This window comes from Notothenia rossii, assembly GCF_949606895.1.
Source record: "Notothenia rossii genome assembly, chromosome: 4".
NCBI classification, from domain to species: Eukaryota; Metazoa; Chordata; class Actinopteri; order Perciformes; family Nototheniidae; genus Notothenia; species Notothenia rossii.
In genome coordinates this window covers 21,898,055-21,910,762 of record NC_136902.1, presented here as the reverse complement: position 1 = coordinate 21,910,762, position 12,708 = coordinate 21,898,055, and the positions used below count along the sequence as shown (strand labels likewise).

The window sequence follows — 12,708 nt, the reverse complement described above, 5'->3', positions numbered from 1 at the left end:
GTAAACACAGAATACAGTTAGTAGAAAAGATTTATGAAGGTGATGAAAATGTAATTTATTGAGGAGGATATTATCCAGTAGGTTTTCAAATACAAGACATTTGCTTTAGTTAATGATGATGCATACATAACGACAGTAAGATAAATTGAAATGTAGAATTACAAAAACATTTACAGTAGGCTATATAAGAATTAAAAGTGAAAGAGCTTTAAAGTTTTAATTGTGCAGAAATGTGAAAAATATCATAAGAGTCTGATGAATGGCAAAAGGATGTCACTAAATAGTGTATTCATGTACGTGCGTGCGTGCGTGTGTGTGTGTGCATCCATTACCTCCCGTCCCTGTCCCAGTCATACACCTCTGCCTTGATTACCCTGTAAGACACATCAAAAAAAGGAAAACTTGTTGAGCACAGTTACGTAACACATGAAACTTACATCTAAATGTCGTTGAACAGAAACTTCCCTGAGAGCCTTTCCTGAAATGACACAGTTAAAAAAAGCTGTTAAAGCTAATTAATTACTAATGAAGGCTGAGTTAAATCAACTTTTTTGCACGCGAAAGATGCAAACATCTTTTTAAGGAGCTAAAAGGATGCCAAAAATAGTTCTTTACATCATGACAAATCATTTAACCTAAACTGCCACCACTACAAACCCAAACAGCCTACTTCCTGCCAGGCTTGCATCCAATAAAAGCAACAAAAAAAGTATTGGTAAACTGCCATGAAGGACTTGTTTATAATTAAGTTTGTGTTACAGAGTTCGGGGTTGATAGAGCTGCACATTTCACTGCAAATGCCAAAGATATAAAAGTAATCTCTTGGGAGGGAGCATCATTTCAAGTTCTCAAAAAAGTTTGGAAGGCAAGAAACTAAATAACTATGCCTGAGATAATTTGCTGAGAATGAGGAAAGTGCTTGCTCCTTGTATCTGTATCTGATGGAAAGATCAGTGGCTTTGTCCCCTTCCTCCCATCAGCTGCTGTCAATCATGTGTCTCTGGTCTGGAGGAGGATTGGTGAAGTAGAGCTGCCCTGTTATACTGACCTGAACTCATTCTATCTGCACAATGCAAGAGTTTTAATGTGAATATGTGAAACAACCAGTCACTTTTTCTATTTCAATTCTGAAAAAACATATTACATTGCCAGATAGTGAGATTTCAGAGACTTCATTTTAGAAACAATTACATTTTTCGTACACTTCACTAAAAACAAGTGTGTTCTGATGTTCATGGCAGATTACTAACCAGTGATGTGTCAGTTAGCATACTTATTTTTCCTAATCAAATTTTTCGTGCAAGAAATGATCGTGAGGAACACTACGACGCGATCGAGATCGGTTGTTGTTTTGACTTTCCAAAGGTTATTGTGGTAGAGGAATATATCAAATATAACGTTCTGTTTTCCTGTAGTGTAATATGCTATACTGCTGAGTGTAGGGGGAATCTTTTTTGTCTTTGTAGCTCAATCTGGGGAGTCTGCAGTATCTACACTGAACAAAAATATAAACGCAACCCCACCACCACCATGGGCCACTCGACTCACAACAATACCCTAACCCTAACCCTAACCCTAACCCTAATCCTAACCCTCACACCAGATACTGACTGGTTTTTGGACCCCCCCAGACCCCCCCAATAAAGCAAAAATGCACGTTTCAGAGTGGCCTTTTATTGTGGCCAGCCTAAGGCACGCCTGTGCAATAATCATGTTGTCTAATCAGCATCTTGATATGCCACACCTGTGAGGTGGGATGGATTATCTCGGCAAAGGAGAAGTGCTCACTATCACAGATTTTTTCAGATTTGTGAACAATATTTGAGAGAAATTGTTATTTTGTGTTTGTAGAAAATGTTTTAGATCTTTGAGTTCATCTCATGAAAAATGGGAGCAAAAATAAAAGTGTTGTGTTTATATTTTTGTTCAGTGTATAAAGATAAAAGAGCTCTGCACTTGACAAATACCTGAGTCAAAGGAAATACAAAGCCTCAGAATCACTGTCGGATTATAAACCAGGACAACCCCTATTTGTACAAAGCCAATATGTTTTAAACATTATCCAACGATTAGCTGAGAATAAAAAAAATGACCAAGCAGTGGCTTTCACTGTCTAGGACTTGAAAATGGAGCACATAAAAAAAGCTAACTGTAGATATTTCACAGGCACTGCAGGCAGACTCCTACATCTTGCCATTAAAACCTCAAAGGGAATCAGGCTCCTTTCATGCTTCCACTCCATCTGTCTGACCCAATTAGCTTCTCCAGGTGAGCAGAGCCGGGATCGCAGTGAAGAACCTAGGTTGACACCCAGCGTGTTGGAGAGGGCAATACCTGACATGTTCTTTGACGATTTGTACCCATGGCTGTCTGAGTCTACACACTTTTGTGCTTGTGCGAACACACTCACGCACACAAACAAACACATAGCAGGAATCTTCTGTGTTTTGAGACACCTGTCAACGCCTTAAGGGCGATGAGTGCAGCCACGTTCCCTTCACAACTTACTTTTTCCTCAATTCTTTTATGACTTTTCTGCCAAAACTGAGATCCAGATAAGATAGGAGTTTCACCTGGAGCCGCCAATCAGAAACTTAAATGCTCTGAAAGGCCAGTTGTGGGCAAATCAATAAACAGCCAGCCAAGATAAAAACTGTCCGGTAATGTTTCTCTTTTACACCAGATAAAATAACAGTAGAAAATCAATGGAATCTAAATTTGACACTACCAATCCAACACCGCATATTGAAAATCTGCTTGGCTTTGATTTCCAGTGGAAAATCACACTTCATCTGCAGAACACTTTATCGTTCATCATCTTTTATCTCACCTCTCATAGTCTCCGTTGCAGAGCGCTCTGACAGGGATGGAGAAGGGCTGCCACACAGGGTGCAGCGTGTTTTTCATCACTTCAGTCTTGTGGCAGATGGTGAACCTGGAAACGCAGGTCGACAGGGATTTAAAATCCTAAAAGACAAATCTCTAAGAAAAAATACAGCTTTGCTTTGAAACCATGTCTGCATGAATTCGTGCCTCTGAGTTCAAGGGATTTCAATTTAATTCTTTCGACCTTGGATCACTTCCTCTTTGATCCCCAGACCCTCCTACCTGTCTTTGATAGGCTAAATGAAATACCTGCTGAGAAGAAGAAGCAAGAGACAAACTCACGTTCCATCCTCATTACTTCTGTAGAAGACCATGAAGGGGTCTGACTTTCCAAAGAAGTCCTTCTTATCTAGTTTGTTGGCACAGAATTGCATGGTGGCGTAATCCTGCAGACAAAGAAAAGAGAAATGAAGAGACAAAAAAGTAAAGGACATTTTAAATCCATGCTTCTGCCTAGGGCTGTGCGATTATGGCAAAAATCATAATTACGATTATTTTGGTCAATAATTGATATCACGATTATTAAATACGATTATTCATTAACTTTGAAAACATCCATTTATTGAACTTTAAAACAAATACAAATAATCATTTGAACAGTATCTTTTCAACTGTTGATTGCCCTGAACGTATAATTCAACTGAAAAAAAACAATACAAAAATAAATGACACATTTAAATAAATAATATCAAAATAATAAATACCAATAAACAAGATCAACAAATATTTTGAACCGCACTTCCACAAGCTACTAAACATATATAAATATGATAAATAAAAATAAATTAGATCAAATATGTTGCAGTGCACTGTCACAACTTAGCAAAGCAATATACGTTTTTTTCGATTATGTTGTTTTCGTAATTGTGGCAGGCCAAAATCGTAATTGCGATTAAAATACGATTAATTGCACAGCCCTACTTCTGCCTCTATTTTCATACTGTTTGTTTATACATGCTGTATGCCAGGATATAAAAGCTCTGAAGCAACAAATAAAAGCAATGTGCTGAATTATAATAAGAGAGGGCAAAACAAGCCAGTGGGCCCTTGTTCCCAAAAATCTGGAAATGTATTCATTACATTTTCTTTATTATGCAACTCCTGCATTACAACAGTGGATGGGATAAGAGCTATCAAATGGAAAATACCTTGGTGTGCTGCATATAATCATGGTAACAGTATCAGAGACAGAGCAGAGGGAAGGAAATGGATGCTAAAACCAGCAAATGGAGGAGGGGAGGGGTTGTGTACAAAAGAGATGTGGAGTATGTGAGTGCTGCTAATGATACATTAGAAAGGCTGGCATTACCATAATAATACTAATTTTAGGCAGCATTTCAATGAGCGCTGCCATTAAAAGGACAATGAACAAGCCCCATAATGCTCTCGGTTCCAGATAGCCTGCCTGTGGTCAAGATATTAGTCGGTGTTGATAATGGAGAGGCACAGTGAGCACAAACTGGATAGGTAAATGTCCAGATCAAAAGAACTCTGCAGTGTTTTTCAGAACTGACAGCTTTTATCTCAAGATAATTTTATCTGAGACTTTCTTTGAGCTGCTCAACATACGGCATATGCAAGTCAAGAGTCTAATCATCATATCTTTAAGCCAGAGATGTGAGACCAGAAGACATTCAGAGCCCTCCACTGGCAGAAGAAGAGCTGTTTTTTCCACTGGTCTCTGTAGCTTTTAGGTTTTGAAGTGCAGCTATTAGATCTGAATCAGCATGGTGCTTGGCTCGCCCTCCATTGATTGTTTTGACCCACATCAGTGAGGCTCGATCTGCCTCTGACCTGCCTCTCACTAACCCCCACCACGGAGGAGCAGCCTCTAAGGCAACTGCTGAGAAAAAGACGGATGCCACTAAATGGATACTTTTCTAGAAAATTGAGCTGATTTAATTATTCCATTGCTTCTAAACAATGTTTTTGTTTCCAATCAGCATTGTGGAAGACAGAAGAAAAGTAAAATCGCTGATTAAAATTGTGAAGCGGGGGTGTAGTATATCTATCATTTTTCATTCTATTGTTTTGTATTCCCTTTGTCATATACTGTTATTAATATCTACTGTATGCGTCTACGGATTTAACAATATATGTTTGTGAGAGAAATGTTTACATTTTTTGCAGTTGAAAATGTATAAACTAAGGGGATGTCTAACATACGGCCTGCAGGCCAGATTATGGTTCCAATCCAGCACACTTGAGAACTGCACAACTTTGCAAAAGGAGCCATTAATCCAATACTTCATATAAAATGCAATGCTATCCCTATGTGCCCATTGTGGGCAGCCCTGTCCTAATTAGAGTATGCTTAGACTACATGACACAACACTGACACTGAAAATGTCCTTGTCAAAAAGTAGAAAATGGGAAATAGAGTGTCAGGGTTTCCAATAATGATCAGTTCGTATTTCTTCACAGAGGTACATTGGAAGCAAGCGTCCTTGTTGTGTTCACAGTAGCTTTCAGTGCTTAAAGTAATAATATTCAGCACCACCAGCAGACACATCATGGTGAACAATAAAATAACTTGCAAGGACATATGAGAACAGACACGATAAATTAGTTGTTGTCAACAAGAGGTCTGCTTTTAGTTGTAGTTGAGAGATCAGCAAGGCATCTCAGGCTGTTCATCTGCTGTTTGTAAATGGATTGTTCATTTTGTGAATGTACTTTTACATAAGAGACAAATTTAAAGCCGTTGTTTAGAGGTTTTTGTACAATGAGCTTACTGGTCCAGACCACTGAAGATCTAAATGGGCAGTTTGTGTCCCATGAACTTAAATACTTTTAGAAACATTGTTAGTGCAGGTCGTAACTGCATCTTATAAAGCTCATCAATGGAGTGTTTTTTTTTTGCAAGAACATTTAATTTGACATGTTCCTATTGTGGCTTGTTTTGTGGATTTAAAGTTTGCTCTGGTCAGTTATCTAAGGCCTTATAATTAGAGGCATTCTATCAATATCCCGCCAAACGCTGACTTGGCCTCTAGAATTATACTTGCATGGCAACGCGGTGCCTTAAGCCTTCATTAGGCACAGATAACACATACCAACCTTGGCGCCCAGCAGTGTTTTCTCATTAGGTCAGGAAAAAACGGCAGAACATTCATTTCAAACACTGAGGTTTAGGAGCAGCCAGGGAATACTGAGTGCAGTCTGCATCTTTCTTTCAATGGCTCCATCAGGATGGGATGGGGTTTGTGGAAAGAGATGCAAACTGCCAATTTCAAAAAGTGGGACTGGTCTTTCAATATAATTCCAAACCAATGCCAACAATAGCTATACGAATAGCGTTATATGCAGGGGTTAAATTGGGCCGGGGCTGTCCGGGGGTCAGCCCCAGCACATAGGACGATGCTCTGACGTCATCACCCTCGCTCATTTGTCATTTGTTTAAGCCATATGTTAAAACATCTCTCGTTTTTAATATAGACTTTATTTAGGGTCGATACACTATGTGTTGACTTTACTTTTAAATAGCAGATCTCTGTGACCGGATATCGTTTTTCCGCTTAGTGAACGTGTGTCTCTGCTCCGATCAGGAGCTGCAGCACTTCGGCTCCTTCGTGCAGAGAGTCTGCAGCGGTGTGTGAACATAACCAATAACCTACCATAGCCAATAACAAATCAATGTAACTTATTTTATTTTTGTTGTTCATTCATATCTTATTTTACCTAGTTAACATTTATTTATGCATATTTTTGTATCTCTCAGGTTTAAAGCTATATTTTTGGTTTACTGTCCGATAGTATCCGCCCCCCCTCTCGCACCTCCACACAGAGCCCCCCCACATATCAAATCCCAACTTAACCCTGCAAACCAAATATGAGCCAAAGGTTTGTATGAATCATCATTTAAAAAGATATATATGTTTATGCTTCATGCATTGCTCCTTTCATCTGGTTGTTTGTCTACGTGTCTATGACCATAAGCCTCATTTTTGTCAATGTGAAGAAAGGCTTTACATACGCACAAAAAAGCAATCAAAAGACGGCGGTGATACATATTTCTAAGGTTTTGCTTGAAGGAAACAAATCCTACAATCCAAAACATCAACAGTAATTACAATGTTTGGTGGTTATATGAATGGATGGTTATAATGCAGTATTCAATACAGAAAGAACCTCTCATATGTGAAGTGTTGTCTGGTTTACTCAGATTTAAATTAGCCAGAGCCGCTGCTGGACTGTGAGGATGATCTGAGAGAGAGCCAGCCGCTGTTCAGCATGTCCTGAAGTTACCACAGCCAAGAAGAAGCCTTTGATCCAAGCAGAGGCTGTTACTCTGTCTTATGATACCTGTCAAAACCCCGACCAATGGGAGAGCCTCTCCCTGCAGAACTTCCCCAGTCGTTCCCACTCCGCTGGTTTCCCCAAACAAGAGTTGTAGTGTTTACCTGAGGTGATGCAGCAACTCAGCTGCTGCCATGTATTGGTCACAGGTGGATTATAGAATAAACACCATCCAGATGGATAGTCGGACTCTTTAAATGCTAGAATTCACAGATGTGGGACTTGTACCGACAGCAGGGCCTTCAGATTATTCAACTATAATATGTGTTTTCTCTCAGTTTCCTGTCCCAGACTCAAACATTAGTTATTTCCATGTATGCTCAAAGTTTGTGTAAACAGGGCAGGTCTGGTGTGAAATGTCAAGTCTTTGTCTCTCTGAGTCTGGAAAAAAGGAAATTGTCATTTGTACCAGTAATGATCATTTGCATTTATATTAGAAAACTGCTTCTTCAAGTGGTGCTTCTCAGTGATTATGCTAACTTCTTTCACTGCAGATCCACTGCACCTGATAGCAGCCCTTCAATGAATGTGCTTGCTTAAATTCAGCAAGAACCAGAACCGTAAGGGTTATCTTGGCAGTTTGTATTAGTGTTGGGAAAATACTGAATGTGCAATAAAGTGCCTTGTTTTTCAAACTCAAATTGGGGACTGCTTTTTGTTTGTTCATGGAACCAAATGTTTTTTTGCTCAACTTGTAGGGCTGGAAGTTACAAAGCTTTAAACGTTAGATGCTTATATGCGTTATGATATCATAAAGTATTCATACAGCAGTTGCAGCTCAATGAGTTGCTTTATAGCCTCCCAGGGAGGCCAGTTGTTCCGGCCAATAAGTCTTTCTACTTTGCTGCACTGGCAGCAGTGTAATGTGATTATTTACTATCTTCATTTAGCAGTGTAGAGAGAAAGCCAATGGGCATTAGTGAACACAGTTTATTAGGGCAGATTCATGGATTAACACGCCACACATCGGAGGAGAAGTGATTGGGGTAGAGGCAAGATCATTAAATAGCTATTCAAATTCACAGTATTTTCACTACACAATTTCCAATGACAAACGCTTTTGCATAGTGACATGATGTATCCTGCTGGTGTAATGAGGCAGTTATGCAACACACATATATCTAAATTAAGTCAAGGCTATTAAACAAGCCACTCCACCTCAGTAGGTATGTGAACACTGCTGTATGCATTGTGTGACTTACACAACATACACCATTTCCCTACAGTGTGTCACATTCAATTTCATAGTGACATGCCATAAACAGCTCCAGTGAATCTGTGCGATTGCACTTTAATGTATCGTTTTGAAAGGGCCCACTTTAAATTAGATCAGTGGAGGATGCAAAACATGTATTATGTAATGTAAGCTAATAGACAACATGTGTTAAAACTGTTCAGACTTACTCTGCAGTTTCCCAACTCCTCCGCAGACAAGATAATTGTCCCACATTTCTTCCCAGGTATGCCACTGTGAAAACAAATAGAGATCATTCAAAACAACAAAGCACAGAAAATATTAAAGGTCCTCTCGATCGTTTTGTCGAGAGACACTGTGGGTTGAATTCAGTAACACCCACATGGAATATAGTTAACGGCACACAACTACGATCGGAATAACTCACTGATGGAAGAAAAGATAGCAGCATTAACCATTTTTGGCTAGTCTGTTAATCTTTTAAAAGAGGGTTGAAGTACACCTGAGGAGCAGGGACTCACTTTTACTCCACAGGTTTGATGAATCACCTCCTGTATGCTGTATGTATATCCAGCTGAGTAAACCAGACACCTAAATAAGTGACACTTCTCTTTGAGGCTGATAATGCATAAATTGCCTTGTTACCTCTGCTCATTGGTTTATATTTAATACAGTAGGCTACTTGTAATGTCAGCTCAGAGGACATTTTAACATAGCTGTACCTATTGTTAGGGAATATTTCTGTCTTTACTCCTATATATTTAACCTTTCTGCCTGTTGACGTATATCACCAACCCTGAGTCTGTTATCTCCCGTAAGGAATGTGCTAATGCAGTCATATGGTGTTGTTCCCAGTTTTATGACCTGGCCTATCGGTCACAGAGGGTTTTATGACTGTGAGAACGCTGGCTTCTAAGCACCACAGACAAGTGATTCAGTATTTCCAGATGTTGGGGATATCTCTAGTGTTCCCAGCTGTTGATTAACTCTCTGTAAACTAGTTAAAAGTTCTATCGAGAGAGGGGCTGGTCAGAATTGATGTGGCAACGCACCCGTGCAGTCAGAACCTCTTGCTGCTGTGACTTGTGATATGAATTTTCCGGCCGATACTTGTAATAAATTACCAGTGTTTGACATCAAAGCTCCAACTCTCCTTGTGTCTCTCTGAGTCCTGACTCTACATTGCTGCAGAAGTTTCCCTTACAACTATGTTACATACTGAACTTGGAAAACGGGGTTTCAAATATTTCACTGCATGAAAAATAATTGGCTATGCAAAACATACATTTGAATTCTCCTATCTCAAACATTTTAAAGGGTTTTAGTTACGTATTTGTAAATAATTTTTGTCATTGTGAAAACCTATAATATCTGTGAATCATAACATAACTATAAAGCATTATAGCGCATCGCAAATTGTGACATTAAGTGACAGTGACACGTCTCTAATGAGCACATTGTTTTTCCCTTCACAACAGCAACTGAATAAAAACAGGTCAAAAACAGTGTCTCTTAAGTTTGTTTTTAGTACAATGTGAAATAAAACTGCTGGGACACAACTCCTCTGATCCCTGTTTGCCTGAATTCACTTTAAACCTCTGCAGGCCTGCAGTTGTTTACCGCTGATTCCCGCTCCAGCAGATGATCAAGACATCGCAGCACAAGAGAGGATCCCTGCGTGTCTGTTTTTCCACGCTTCACCTCTTCAGTAGGTTGCCAACCCAATGGCTGCTATCAGAAATTGAGACAGAGTGGCTCCAGATTTCTTTTAGCGGAACAACATTTGATTTCTTTATATCCAATCTCTGTCAACTCTGCATCCACTGAAGCTGTGGGAAAGAAGGCGGGCCCTGTTCCACACAACACAAAGCAAGACAGCGCTATCCACTCCAGCTGCTGACACTCCTATCATCTTTCCAGATAAAAAAAGGAAATTACACGGGGGTCCTGCTGTGGCCTTAGCTGGAGTGCCTTCATTAGAAGGTCAGACATGCTGAAGATCCTCATCAAGCTGTGACAGCTGATCTGACTGGCAGTAATACTGGATTTCATACCGCAAAATGGGAGGCAGCCTTTGACTACTGCAGCAAAGGTTTGCATTATTTACAAAGACAGAAAATTGCTGAAAATACAGTACCGGGTATGCCAGGGGACCGATTAAGAGATAAAGTGTATTTTCCTTTTGCTTATCTGCTGGTGGAGGAGGGGTTTGTTGTGTTTCAGAGATATAGGGTCCTTCCATTAACCTTTCTCACGTTTCCCAGGCCCATATTATACGCGTTTTTATGCTCCCAGGCAACCCTTATGATCAAATTAGATCAATACCTTAATATAAACTTACAGACCAAAAGCATCCAACTGGAAATGCTTTACAAGCAGCAGTGTGTGCAGGAGAACTTTCATAGTCTCAGCATTTAATGAAGCAAAATGTCAAATGAAGCCATCCCACTCTGAAGAGGCCGGCACACTTCATTTCTCAGGCTCTGCCACCAGGCTCCATGGAGACCAATCTCAAGGTGAATTAACTGTCCTTGAATTATTGATGTTTCACTCTAAATCGCTGCTGTGCAGTTTGAGGACGCTTCAAAGAGCCAGTAAAGCCCTCCTCCATGAGGCCAGTACACCCTGCACACTGCACAGGTCAAGTTATCTCACTCGGGTCACGATAATGACCGATACTCCTCTCAAGATGTGAAATTAGATCCACTGATTGGTAACATATCAGCTCCAGACACGTTAAGATGCCCCACCCTGCTCTAATCTCTGCAGCTGAGATGAGAGCAGGTACCAAAAGGGCAATGCAATTTTAAATTATTATAAATAGGCATGCATTATTGAGTGCGGCATTTCCTCTGACAATGACTAGTTAACTTGAACAAGACAATATTGAGTGGATCAATTCAGTTCGTGCCATTTCTCTTTGGCACAACAGTTCCTCTTTACTCTCCGGACTGACGATAGTTCTAAGAGCTTCTGTAGTGAAATGTGACGGCTGGTGATACGAAGCTTCCTGCATCGAGAGGCCTCATTCACTCAGCTCTCATTCACTGATGGTCCCTCACTGGGAAAACGCTTTGATGATGAAATTAAGTGAAATATGCTGCAGCAGCCCTTCTTGCTGTGCTATCTGTGTGTGAACCAGGCCTTCACTCTGACTGCTGTGAGGGACTGACAGGCTTTAATCAGCTGTTTATGTGAATTACTTTCAAACATGTTTCCACTGATTTTTATGCTGCTCAAACCTTTTGAATATTCGATTTACAACCTATGGTGTTTTTTTTATGTTTAACAGTCATGCTAGCCATGTCAACAGAACAACGTGACGGCATTCAGGGCGTGTTTCAAGTGACATCATGATGTATATACAGCTTGCTTTACTTTTTTTAGATATGGATGTTTATATGGTATCCTTATCAACCAGCACAGCTACATGATTTGTCATTATGATTTAACATCGTAGCTCCGTCATAAGTATGTGTGACTGTGTATGTAATTAAGGATGCATAAAAGGCTATCAAATTCAAGTTGTATTATTATCATTTTTAAAGTGCATTAATTATTATAAAGATCAATAAGTTAACATACTGTAAGGCCAACATCACTTGGTGCTTATCTATACAACAGTCACCGGTATTCACTGCTGCTTTAATGAAGCACCACTTACCAAACAAGGGGGTAGGTCAGAAGAGGGCGAAAGATTTACAAAAGGACCCTCGTCTGCAGACAAACTTCACAAACACCCATCAACGATGAGATCATATTCATTAGTTGCTCGACAGTGTATAATGCATGGTCAGTAATAAGCACAACTTAAGTCTGCAACATTGTTCATTTGTTCGCTTTCAGAGGGTCGCTCTTACGGAGGTCCACTCGTGTTTTCAAAGTAACGGAGGTTACAGAGAGCTTGTTTAATCACTCTTTAAATTGCTTATCTTTTAATGACCATCTGAATCTTCCTCAGTTCCTCTACTCCTACTGTCAGAGAAAATAAATCCTCTTGAACACAAGAAATATCAAAGCCAGATAGTTATATTGCATGATATTTCAAGCAAAGGAATACTCTAGAAAGCATGCTTGGCCACACTGACAAGTAAATCATTTAGAGAACAATTCCTCCAACACTTTCACACCGTAAAAGAGGTCTCTGTTTGATAATGTCTACAAGGCACTGAAACATGTTTTTTATTTTTTTTTACAATCAAACACTACTTAATCTCCACTGCCAGTAACCTTCAGTGATAGGAGCGTCATGGTGCTCATCCACAAAGTCAAACAAAGGAACATTTGAATTTCAAACACTACATTTATGATTGGTTAGAAATACATAT

General features: G+C 39.7%; 1 protein-coding gene across 2 annotated transcripts in view; it reads right to left on the bottom strand.

Moving 5' to 3' along the window:
• Positions 1-12,708, bottom strand: part of cpne5a (copine Va) — a 71,249-nt gene that overhangs the window by 42,525 nt on the left and 16,016 nt on the right. For both annotated transcript variants that reach the window (XM_079676983.1, XM_079676982.1), the window contains exons 2-5: positions 8,590-8,653; positions 3,169-3,272; positions 2,831-2,935; positions 333-374 (exon numbers count right to left, since the gene is read on the bottom strand). In XM_079676983.1, the coding sequence (XP_079533109.1) occupies positions 333-374; positions 2,831-2,935; positions 3,169-3,272; positions 8,590-8,653 (315 nt within the window). The remainder of the gene's footprint in view (positions 1-332; positions 375-2,830; positions 2,936-3,168; positions 3,273-8,589; positions 8,654-12,708) is intronic.